Genomic DNA, 12536 nt, shown 5'->3' with positions numbered 1-12536 from the left:
CTATCCATGGTGCTTTGACATGGCATGCAAATTTATACTCATCTGTCATGCTGTGTTTCTCTGTCTTACTCCTCTCTCAGGATGAGGAGGAGCAGGAGGAGGCCATCAATAAGAAACTGGCTCTGCAGAAAGCCAAGGAGGTAAAGGAGGTCAGCCCCATTTCGGCCGCTAACATTTCCATCACAGCGTAAGTCAGAGGGCATTAAACCTGAAGTCAGGGTACTGCCCTCCCCTTTCACTAACCCTTTGTAAAACCTGTTCATCACCCCATCATGTCCTCTCATTGCTTTTTTTATGTGTCCCAAGAATCCTGTTTGTCTGTGTATAATCAGATTTCTGAGTGTTAGTTATTTTTCTTATTTTTCTGTTGTCACTTTTATTTATGTCTCTGTAGGACTCCATGTCCTCTGTGCAGTTGGTCCTGCACCCATAGTGGGTTGTCTTTAGACAGAAATGGCACGTATACTTGATTCAACCAGCCTTTGTGGAAATCTAAAGATTTTTTTTATGCTCCCTTACTAACTGTGTTTGATTAGACTTGTTGTTAGACACCAATTAATGTACAGTGAATAATATATTTAACTCAAATTAATCATGCCATCAAAATCTGATTTAGTTCTTTGCAATTTAACCTAAATTGGTTGTTTTACTGTTGCTAAAGACAGTGATTGTGGCAATCCGATGTAAATTAAGTATTAAAAAACTTTGATCAACCACAATTCTGAATATTGGGGTAACATGTGACCCTGGATCACAAAACAATTGGTCACAATTGGGTCAAAATTATCGATTTTTCTTTTATGCCAAGAATCATTAGTATAGTAAGTAAAGGTCATGGTCCATGAAGATATTTTGTAAATTTCCTACCGTAAATATATAAAACATTTATTTTTGTGAGTGAATGCAGCAGAATCGCAAACATAAATGGACAATTTTAAAGGCGATTTTCTCAATGTTTCAATTTTTTTTCACCCTCAGATTCCAGATTTTCAAATAGTTGTATCTCGGACAAATATTGTCCTATCCTAACATACATCAATGGAAAGCTTATTTATTCAGCCTCTCAATTTAATTTTTTTTTACCCATGTGAAACCACACCACACACTGGTTTTGTGGTCCAGGGTCACATATATCATTTCCAATATCAATTGAAGTTATGGCCCTGAATGTGATTTTTTTCAGGATCTTGTAGAAATTCTTACAGATTTTTGTAATATTTTGTTTTAGTTAACATTTATATATTATATCTTAATTATGAAAGACATTTTTTTTCCGGTGTTAAAAAGTAAATTTATTATATTATTGAATAGAGCAATATAATAATTAATTAATTGAATGTAATGTAATGAATTATTTTAATCAATTTTAATGCACCTGGAATTTGAATGTCTTTCTTAATACTGTAATGCCTTCTCTCCTGTTTTGTTTTTCATTCTGTTTTGAAGTCACACTATTGTTGATATGTACTTCCCATTGAGTTGGGTGGAGTTAGAGTCAGAGTGATTGACAGCTGTAGTCCCTGTACACTGACTCCTACCCCACCAAACTATTTCTTTCCCCTCTGATGGTTTTTGTTTTTGGCATATGCAGTTTTATAAGGCCAATTCCCGGTGCTGTTTCATGCAGCTCCTCCAACTCCAGCTCTCATTCACCGTGAGTTCATTTACTCTCTGTTCAAATCTCCTCTCCTCCTCTGTCCCAGCACACTGCTCTTATATGATGCCAGACAGCCGAACTAGTCTCGCTGACCAGAGTCATTCACAGTGTAGCTCATAGTTTAACAGATGACTGAGGAAATATTGTGTATGGGTCATAAGAAGTCATTAAGAATACAATGAATGAAGGATAACATTTAAAATGGCTTTCTTTTCTTTCTTTACTGAAAACCATTTTAAATGTTAAAATGTCTTGTTAATGAAAGCTATTGTAAAGTGTTGCTGTAAAAAAGTACAAGTGTGAACTTTAAGTAAACTATCAGTGTTAATCTGCTTCAGTTTACTGCAACTTCATTAGTGGATTTATTACTTTCATTTGTAACGTTATGTTTGCCGTATTTCTTCTATAGCTAGCGGGTCAGGCAAGTTTCTGGATACTAGATTAACTGTTCACTGGGCTCATTGGCTGCTGTTGGCATTGAGCCCTGTTCTGAGAAGTGGCCGTCTGTTTCCCAGTGAGCATCACTACTAGAGCTTCTGCTACTGCTAGTGCCTAATGAGTCAGCACTCCTGTCAGACAAACCCACTGTGAGAGTGTACACACACACACACACACACACACACACACACACACACACACACACACACACACACACACACACACACACACACACACACACACACACACACACGTTACACGTACAATTAAATAGAATATTTGGAATTAGAATCACAGAAGTTGGCTCGTCAATCTTTTGAGAAGCTAAAATTTTAAAGACATTCGTGTTCAAGCTAGTGATAGATTAATTAGTTTATTTAATTAGTCTTTGATGCTTTAAAGGAACAGTTTACCCTAAAATGAAAAGTCGTTCATCATTTACTGACCCTTTATCATTCCGAACCTGTATGACTTATGTTCTTCCATGGAGCAAAAAAAGTGATTTTTTTCACATAATAAAAGTGAATGAGGACTGTCGCTGTTACAAGACAAAAATATAATTAAAGTTATAACACTAACTTTATGTGAGACACAGACAAATTAAGGTGTGTTTCATGATTTTATCATGAATTATAATGATTATTCACTGGAGGGGATACATTTCCCCTCCAGTGGATTTTGTACTGCAAAATCATTGATTCAGTGAGTTGATTCTGAGAACCGATCAGTCATCGGCTGAATACGAAATCAGCCCCTATATCCTCAAATAGGGCATTATTTGGGCATTATTATCCTTCAAGTGAACAGTATTAGTGGACTAACGTAGGCAATAGGGAATGAGGGTTTAGGGAGCGATTTCAGATTCAGCCATCATGCCCATGAATGAATCATTCTTTTCAATGAATCGATTGATCTAGTTCACAAAACAGGTCTGAATGATTCATTCATGAATTGGACATTAATACTTCTCTGATGTACTTGAACTTATAATGTCAAGATTTATGTCAGTAACAATTAAAAGTCTGTCTGTTTCAGGCACAAAAGCTTCCGTATGGCTTCAGATGATTTGAAATATAGCACAAAAGTAATTTGAAATACCATTATTATGCTTTTATGGTTCATTTTGGGACTTGTCAGCCCCAGTCCTCATTGATTTTCATTATATTTAAAAGAGTGACTAGAACATTAAACATTTGTGTTCCACAGTCAGAATAAAAAGTCCTATAGCTTTGTAACTAAATGAGGGTGAGTGAATGATGACAGATTTTTTTTTTTTTTTTTTTTTTTTTTTTAGCTATTCCAGTAATGGTTCAGTTTGAGCAGTACTGAAGATTTTAGCGTTGTAGAGTCTGGATAAGTCTGCCATCATCTCACTTCTCTCCACTGTTTCGTACATTCTTTAATTTTTCCACCATTCGTTTTCTACTGTCTGTCTTTGATACATCTTTATTCCTTTCTGATTTTCTTGTCAAATGTTTGTCTTCTGACGTGTTTTCTGTGGCACTGTGGGGACTCTTAGCGTGTCTGTGTGTATCTGTGTATTTCAATGTGTGCTGTATGTGTTTTAGGAGTTATGTCTGCTCCCCTGCACATCACTACTTGAGGTAATGGTATAGCAGGGCATGATTACTTCTACAGTACATGAATGGACATATTTTGATCATCTGTATGACAAAAGACTAATACTCATTCACAACGCACCTCATAGTGTTTGACAATGTGGACTATATGGGACATTCCAGAATCTTGCCTCACATTCATACATATACTGTACAGTATGTCAATGTTAACCTATGATCTCATTTTTAACCCTTGGACAGCCGTAAAAAAATCATTCATCGATAACATTTCACTCTTTGCACTTTAAAGCTGTTGTAAGCATTTTTAGTCAACGCCACACTTAAAATTCAGAGTTTGATGAAGCTGTGAATGGTTTTTATTAGCCAGAGACTTGGCAAGTTAGCAAAGCTAGAGCGATTAGCCAGAAGTTAGCAAGATAGCTAACATTGTTTACAGCAGCTTTAAAGTACTATGTTGTTGCACGTTGAGAACATCTCAGTCCTTATTTTTGCTAAGTATGTTAATATTTGATAGAAAAGGGGAAATATCAGAACTGTGGTGTAGTGAGTAGTTCACATGCTCTGACACATGAGCCTTAGAGACAATTTTTTGTTTTGTTTTTTGGTCTCTCTGCTACCTATTATAAATAACATGGCCAAAAGTCAAATAAACAGAAAAGGGAAATGATTATCACACCATGAGCTAGTCCACAAGAGGTACAGTCTGACCTCAGGACTGATTCACACTGCAAAGCCCTGTTAGCACTTAAGCAGTGAATACTGTCTGATAATCAGTCTCTCCACTCTCTCCCAGCCTCAAAGAGCTTTCTGTTTCCCATCACCTGTCTACACATTGCTGTAGTTCACTCCTCACGCCTGCTCCCTGGTACACGGCCTGCCTGCTAGAGGTGTGCTCAGAATAAAGTGATGTGGAGAAGAGAGAATTGTAGATGTGTTACTTTTCCCCAGCTCAATCTTTTCCTTTACTTGTCTTGATTCATATTTTTTCATGCTAACTAACTGGATAAGAAATAAGATGAAATATAGAAGACTTCTGTCATCATTTGTTCTCTCTCACGTCGTTCCAAATCCACATGACTGGCTTTGTTCCAAGGAAAAAATGTGCACACACACATACACACACACGTTTTATGGTGACATTCCATAGGCGTAATGATTTTTATACTGTACAAATTGTATAATCTATCCCCTACACTAACCCTACCCCTAAACATATCCATCTCAGAAAACTTTCTGCTATTTTAGATTTTACATTCTGTGTCATTTATAAGCTTGCTTCCTCATGTGGACCAAAAAAATAAATAAAAAATGTCCCCACAAGGTCAAAATGTACTTGTATTACTATAGTTTTGGTGAAATTTGGTCCCCATAATGTAGGGAATACCAGGATCAAACACACACACACACACATACACACACAGTTCAAAAGTTTGGGGTTGGTAAGATTTTAAAATGTTTTTGAACTGAATGTTGTTACTCACCAAGGCTTCATTTGTTTGATCAAAAATACTGTAAAATATTATAATATAAAATATTATAATAATATTGTAATAGTAACATTCTATATTCTAATATGCTGATTTGGTGATCAAGTAATATTTCTCCTTATTATCAATGTTTATAAACAGCTGTGCTGCTTAATGTTTTTGTGGAAACCATGTTGCTTTTTTCAGGATTCTTTAATGAATAGATTTATTTTTCATTTGAACAATTTGAAAAAATAAATGTTTTGTAACATTATAAATGTATTTACTGTCACTTTTGATCAATTTAATGTGTCATTGTAGAAGAAAAGTATTAATTTAAAAGAAAAGAAATGTACTGACTCCAAACTTTTAAACCTTAGTATATTTTTGGCAAGTTCATTAGAGAGAGAAAAAGAAAAGAAGTCAGATTCATGAGTGAATCATTCTTTTAAGTCGAATCTCAGTGAATGTCCTTTTTTTTAAACATTTCTTCATTGGTATTCCATGAAAGAACAGATTTGGAATGAGATGGGGATGATTTAACAATGGCAAACGTTATTTTGAGGGTAAACTATTCCTCATAAGGAAGGGATAGATATTAGGTCATTAAACCTGGCAAACCCCTCTAAATATTCTACACTTGTTGTGTAACACAGGTGTAGAATGCATGATTAAACTTCATTACCCAAACCATTGTTCACAAACATTTGCAGGATGAGTAAAGCATGACCATTACTAATCTTTGTAATCTGGCATCCATAAAGACCTTCTTTTTATTTATTCAACAGTATTTATCCTGCTTAGAATCTGCTTGGACAAACACTGTTCCAAGAACTCTAATATTTAGTCCAGCAGCACTGGAACTTTTCACTATTTGTATCACTCCGCATTTCTGTCGTAGCTGAAACCAGCTCATTTGAGTTTGAGTCAAGACCCAGAAAAGGTACCAGTCAGAGTCAAGACAGAATCCACATGTTCCCGTATTTTCATGGTCTTGGTCCTCATCCTCATGTCTAAATCCAAGACTATATTTTCATGTTCTTGCCATGGACTGGGGACCACATTTTAATGGTCTTGATCCTCAAGTCTTAGTCCAAGACCATATTTTCATGGTCTTGGTCTTGTCATGGACTCGGGAGCTTGAACTTGTCTTGACTACAACACTGTTAGCTTGTGTAAGTTGCAGCCATCCAAAATTAAGCCCAATTTTCAAATCAATTTTTGAATTTTTAAGTGAAAGCAAACACAAAATCACCATCATGAAAGGGGGTCTCGACATGGATGGGGACTAACGTCAACACCATGCCTAATTGTTTTATTAAAATTTGTCTGTCTGAGGCTAATAGATTTGTTTCCTTAAATCTTCACTAGTAAAGAACAGCAACGTTCTCTAAAGATGATGTCCGTGTGGGAGCAGCGCACCACCCAGATTCGGAAGCACATGCTGGCCAGCAGCGAGGCATTGTACCAAGAGGAGCTCAACCCCAGGCTGACTTCCAACCTCCACCTCCGCCCGGACATCAAAACCCACCTCGACCGGCCTCTGGTGGTTGAACCTAACTGTGATGGCCGCATTAGCCCTAACAGAGGCTGGGACAAACCCCAGAATTTGCAAGGGGAGGGTGGCGTGCCGGAGGAACGAGTCCCCCCTGGGATGGAGCCCCCGCAGTCGCATGCACCGCGCAAGCACCACCGTCACAAGGAGCGTCCCTCCAATGAGACCAATGAAAACGGTGACACCGGGCATGGCAAAGAAGTCCGGCATCACGTCCATCACAGCCGCAGTAAGGAGCATGATGGGACACGCTGTAAGGAGGGGAAGGGCGAGGGGGGCCGCAGACATCACCACCAGAGCTCAGTGGACGAGGGAGTGGGAGGTGGGGAGAGAGAACACCGTCACCATCACTCCCACAGGCATAACAGGGAGGGCAATGGGGTGGTCAGTGCTGGGGGGAAGAGCGAACGGCGGTCCAGGCAGAAGGAAGGCTCACGATCAGGAACAAGAGAGGGAGAGAGGTGCTCCAGGGGGGAAAACGGAGGTAATGGAGGGCGGAGGCGGCACAGGCCGCGAACCAGTAAAGCTCAGTCCACGCTGGAAGGAGAGGAGCAACAAGAGAATGGAGAGAAGGAGGAGGGCAAGTCTGCCAGTCACAGGTAAAACTTTCTTCTCAAAGTTTTTAAAAGATGTACATTTGTTTTTATTATCTCTTAGTTTGATTAGCACATTTGTTCTAAAGTTTACAAAGAAAACTGAACCATGTTCCATTAGCTACGAAACTAGTGAACATATTCGTATATTTTTAAATTATTTCTTAGCTTGAACAGCACATTTGTTCCCAAGTTGTACAAAGAAAACTGAACCATGTGCTGAACCAGTGATCTTATTCGTATATGAGCAATAATGTCTCTAGTGGTGGGGATTTTGATTCATTCCAATGACTCTTTTAATTTCTTTTAGCAAAAAGATTCATTCATATTTGTTCATTGATTCTTTCAGTGACTTTATTTTTGTTGACCCAGTGAGTGACATTTTGTGGACTATAAGCAAATTCATGTAATAAAAAGATTAGTTCAGAAACATTTTGAGCCAGAAACAAATCTTATTTTTTCTAAAAATGTGCCTTTGTATATATCTAAGATTCAAAGAAGAGTGTTTCATAATCATGGTAAGTGATTTGTCAGTCAGCACATCCTCATTCACATGAGATGATTTGTGCATTTAGTTTATTTATAAATCCCAATTAGTTTGATGCCTCACTGAGCCAATCCACACTGAAAACACCAACTCATTCATTGAAGGTTCTATTTATTGAGTTTGTCCAACCAATAATATACTCTGAAATACAAGTCAGTGAATATATTTGAATGAGAATGATTTATTCACTTAAAAGATTAGTTCAGAAATACTGAACAGTCTTTTCAGTTCAGAGTCTTTCATGACCAAAAATCAAAGTGTAAATTTGGTTTGACTTACTGCTCCAGGCACATGGACATGGGAGGAGATTCACTGGCTATAAATCCCCATCAGCCTTCAGGTGGGAACCAGTGGTGTCTTGAGAAACCAGAAGACTCGGACAACAAGCGAAATATTGGTCAGACTGGAGGAATGGGCACACACATACCTGTGACCATCACATCTCCCCCAGGAGAAACGACCCTTATTCCCAGTTAGTATTTCTCATTTAGTCATATCAGGTCATGATGGCTAATTTTAACTCATTTTACACTCACATATGTGTGCCACTTTTTCAAGTTTCAGCCAAAAATGAAAATTCTGTCATTAATTACTCACCCTCATGTCGTTCCAAACCCGTAAGACCTTCGTTCATTTTCGTAACACAAATTCAGATATTTTTGATGAAATCCGATGGCTCAGAGGGGGCTCCATTGACAGCTATTTGATTTACACTTTGAAGGCCCAGAAAGGTAGGAAAGACATCATTAAAATAGTCCATGTGACTACAGTGGTTCAACCTTAATTTTATGAAGCGACGAGAATACTTTTTGTGCATCAAAATAACGACTTCTCTTCCGTATCAGTCTCCGACGCACATTCACGAGAGCACCACAACTCATGCTTGTGTTGATGACCAGAAGCAGGCGTTCTGACATATGACCCGTAAATGCAGGGCTGTGTTTACAAGCAGAGGAAGACGCACGCGAGGTCACACATGTGTTCTGGTGCTCTCGTGAACGCGCGGGTGAGGAACGACATGAGGGTGAGTAATTAATGACAGAATTTTAATTTTTGGGTGAACTAACCCTTTAACACTGGAAGCCAATGTTGGTCTAACAAAAGTGACATTTGCTTGTCTTCTCAGTGAACAGTATAGACAGCGAGACGATGCCCATGACTGAGAAGAATCTGGAGGATCTGAACCAGAGCAGCACTCGCCCCATCCTCCCTTTCAGCTCCATGTTCATCTTCAGCCCAAACAATCCGTGAGTCTGTGTGTGGTAGTCCTAGGGAACATGTCTGAATAAACTTTCAAAACCGTGTGTATTTGAACATTTATTCCAGTGCAATGTCACAAATACTGTTGTTAGAGCATTGAACCAGAAATATCCCTTTAACTATTTTTTTGGTTGCTTGACAGTAGCTTACATTCAAAAAAGGCTTTCTAGTAACAAGCAGTCAGTGAGGATATCAAGTACACACTCAGATAATATGCTTGCCTTCAAGTAGTGTTCAGACATCGAACAGTAGCCTCAGACTTGTAGCTCATTTTAAAGTCACAATGAAATGGAAGTAGCAACAGACATTTTCCATATTGTGAGGGACATCCAAGTGAAACAGAATGCTTCAAAAAAGAAAAATACATGAGGCTGGGATTTCTATCCATCTGTTGATGATTGGATGGAAGCAGATCTTATAGTCAATTGTAAGAAAGGGGCGGGGTTTCAGCAGGCTAAATGATTGGAGAAGTCCAGCATACGTCACCAGAGAGAAGTATGCAGTTTCATTAAGATTAAATTATGGTATTTTGGTTAAAAGTTATTAGGTAAAAAAAAAAAGAAACATGTATGGATAAGTCATTCACGATAAGATAAATAACATGAATTTAGAAAATATATTGAAAACAGAAAATACAGTGAATTTTCATTTCATGCCGACATTGATTGTTGCTCCTACTGTAAATTATGAGTAGCAAATTAGCTTCCTTAACACTGGTGAGTGGCTTCTTAAAGTTTCACATACAGCGTTTGTAGATGGCATCTGGCAAACCACCAATAGATTTATATCTGCAAACGTTTTTGCTTATTACTTGTCTTAAACATCCCTAAGAATGATTGTAAAGTTTGATTGTGTGAGTTTAAGGTGAACTATTTAAGATCTTTTGAGTCTAAAAGGCATCCAACCTCATAAACCTCCACGTAAATCTGTTTTTAATGGGCAATTGCCAAATGCAGCTGTCTGCCATGGCCCTGTTGGTGTAACAATAAGGGATTAGATTTATTTTACTATATATTAATTCCACAAGAGTGTTGACCTGACCGTGTCTACTATTATTATTACTGAATTATTACTTGATTATCGGTGGTTAATTAAATGTATCTCTCTGTAGATTTAAAGTAATGTTTAGGGTGTCAGACTCCATTATGTAATTGCCTTCAGCCTCACTCTCATAGTGTGTGTTTTTTTTTTGTGCAGGGTGAGGCGTCTGTGCCATTATATTGTGAGTCTGCGCTACTTTGAGATGTGTATCCTGGTGGTCATTGCCATGAGCAGTATAGCCCTGGCTGCGGAAGACCCAGTCCTAGCCAATGCTCCTCGGAACAATGTGAGTTGCTCATATGTTTCGTCTGTGCTGGCCTTGCTGTTTAAAGTCAGATTTTATCAGTGTTTGACCTCATTTTCCAAAATGTCCCAAATGACTGATGATAATCTGATGATCATTTTACTCTTTGCTTCATAGGTCCTAAAGTATTTGGACTATGTCTTCACTGGTGTTTTCACATTTGAGATGGTCATTAAGGTAATTTTATGGTACATTACAGTGTTTAATTGGATATCACGTGATCCAAAAGTCCTTTTATGACCTGAGATGTGAATATTTGATGCCAGTCTCTCTATGTCAAGTCAAGTCAAGACACCTTTATTTATATAGCTTTTTTACAATACAAATAGTTTCAAAGCAGCTTTACAGTGATAACAGGAAAATAATGAAACAAAGTTTGTTGCTGCTGTACAGCAGATCTAAAAGAAAATAGTGTCAGAGTCCATCTTAAGTAAGTTCAGTCAGTGATGGTTAATTTTTGTTGTAAAAAAGTAATTAATTTAGTTCATTTATATATATAGCCGCTCTGGAGAAAACAGTGATGTCATCATCCAGCTCAATTCAGTTCTTATATAATGGTGTCAATGCAGGCAGATCAATAATATTGTTGAATTTTAAGTGTCCCCAACTAAGCAAGCACATTGTGAAGCACATTGACCCATTTTTATATCAGGCATGTGGCAAACTCTATATTTTCATAAATTATTAGTCAGTGGTTTGCCTGATCGACTGGTCAACTAGTTGGTCTAATTAAGATGATTCACATAGGACATGTTCTTGTGTTCATAAACAGTTAGATGGAGTGCAACAGGGCTCTTGAGATACATCTTGAGACACATTTTTAAAAGCTGGACATGTTTAAAAAATGCAACACTAATGGCGCAAGACAAACAAGAAGTTAATATCAAATAACTTGTATTTCAGACAAAGTTTGAAAAGTTATTTTGTATTTTTTCGCTCTTCAGTACAGTAACTTACAGACTTTTAACAAATAAATCGGTCAAATATTCAAATATTCATATATATCAAATATATTTTATTGTACCAAACAGTCATATTCTTGACAATAAAAGACTTACTAGGACTCTGTATAATAATGGGAACGTTGCTCACGGCGAGCAATATGAAGTCTGTCAGTAATTGTCTTGAAATGTATTGTTATAGGCAATATGTTACAGAAATAGTGCTTTGATGGCTGTAGTGATGGTGTTGAGGTTTTACCCTCAATAATCTTTTATATTTATGCTTCTCCTTTGAAAAGATGGTGGATTTGGGTTTATTGCTGCATCCTGGTTCCTACTTCAGAGATCTGTGGAATATTCTGGACTTTATTGTGGTCAGTGGTGCACTGGTGGCATTCACATTCTCGTAAGTTGCCTTTCATTTACAAAAACCTACACAAATCCCTATAAGTTAGAGCACTTTTAACTCAAAACTTTACTTAAGCATGTTTGAATTTTTATCATTGATCTTGACTAAAATACTTTGTAATTTGAGTCACCTATTAGAATACTATTTTCTCGTTGTTTTAAAGGTTTTACTCTACACTTATTCCCACAGTGTGACAAGAGTGTCTTTGCCTGTCTTTGTATTGGACATTTATTATGTGTTAAATTCCTCTCATTCATTATTCCTCAAGAAAACTAAGCTTTGATTAAGGTGTTTGCCAACTCCCACTGATCCTTCCTGTTTTTCTCTCAGAGGTGTGGGTCAGTTGACATCATTTTATTGCACTTTTGAGAATGCAGTCTCAAAAAGAATGTGTGTGTGTGTGTGTGTGTGTGTGTGTGTGTGTGTGCGTGTGTGTGTGTGCGTGTGTGTGTGTGTGTGTGTGTGTGTGTGTGTGTGTGTGTGTGTGTGTGTGTGTTTGTGTGTGTGTGAGGGAGCTAATAAAGGAGTTGTCTGATACGATCATCTGTTCGCTCACGTCCTGTACAGTTATGGAAGGGCCACACGTCCTGTACAGTTATGGAAGGGCCATTGACATGCTTTAGTTTTAAGGAAATGCTATTAGCTGCTATAAGAAACACTTGCCAGTTCAACAGAAATAGAAAAGAACTGTAATGTTATGATTTGCTGGTGCTGTATTGTTTTATGAAATCAGTGGGGTGTTTGA

At 37.7% G+C, this 12536-nt stretch overlaps 1 protein-coding gene across 1 annotated transcript in view; it reads left to right on the top strand.

The window, feature by feature from the left end:
* Positions 1 to 12536, top strand: part of cacna1ba (calcium channel, voltage-dependent, N type, alpha 1B subunit, a) — a gene marked incomplete at its 5' end in the record, with an annotated part of 113269 nt that overhangs the window by 70098 nt on the left and 30635 nt on the right. Inside the window, 8 exons of the mRNA XM_081364570.1 lie at positions 81 to 187; positions 1592 to 1654; positions 6513 to 7295; positions 8124 to 8308; positions 8963 to 9083; positions 10294 to 10423; positions 10559 to 10618; positions 11682 to 11788. Of these exons, the coding sequence (XP_081220696.1) occupies positions 81 to 187; positions 1592 to 1654; positions 6513 to 7295; positions 8124 to 8308; positions 8963 to 9083; positions 10294 to 10423; positions 10559 to 10618; positions 11682 to 11788 (1556 nt within the window). The remainder of the gene's footprint in view (positions 1 to 80; positions 188 to 1591; positions 1655 to 6512; positions 7296 to 8123; positions 8309 to 8962; positions 9084 to 10293; positions 10424 to 10558; positions 10619 to 11681; positions 11789 to 12536) is intronic.

The sequence above is a fragment of the Scardinius erythrophthalmus genome, assembly GCF_964197995.2.
Source record: "Scardinius erythrophthalmus genome assembly, chromosome: 5".
Lineage (NCBI taxonomy): Eukaryota > Metazoa > Chordata > Actinopteri > Cypriniformes > Leuciscidae > Scardinius > Scardinius erythrophthalmus.
The sequence above is the reverse complement of the archived record's forward strand: the minus strand, read 5'-3'. Positions and strand labels throughout refer to the sequence as shown.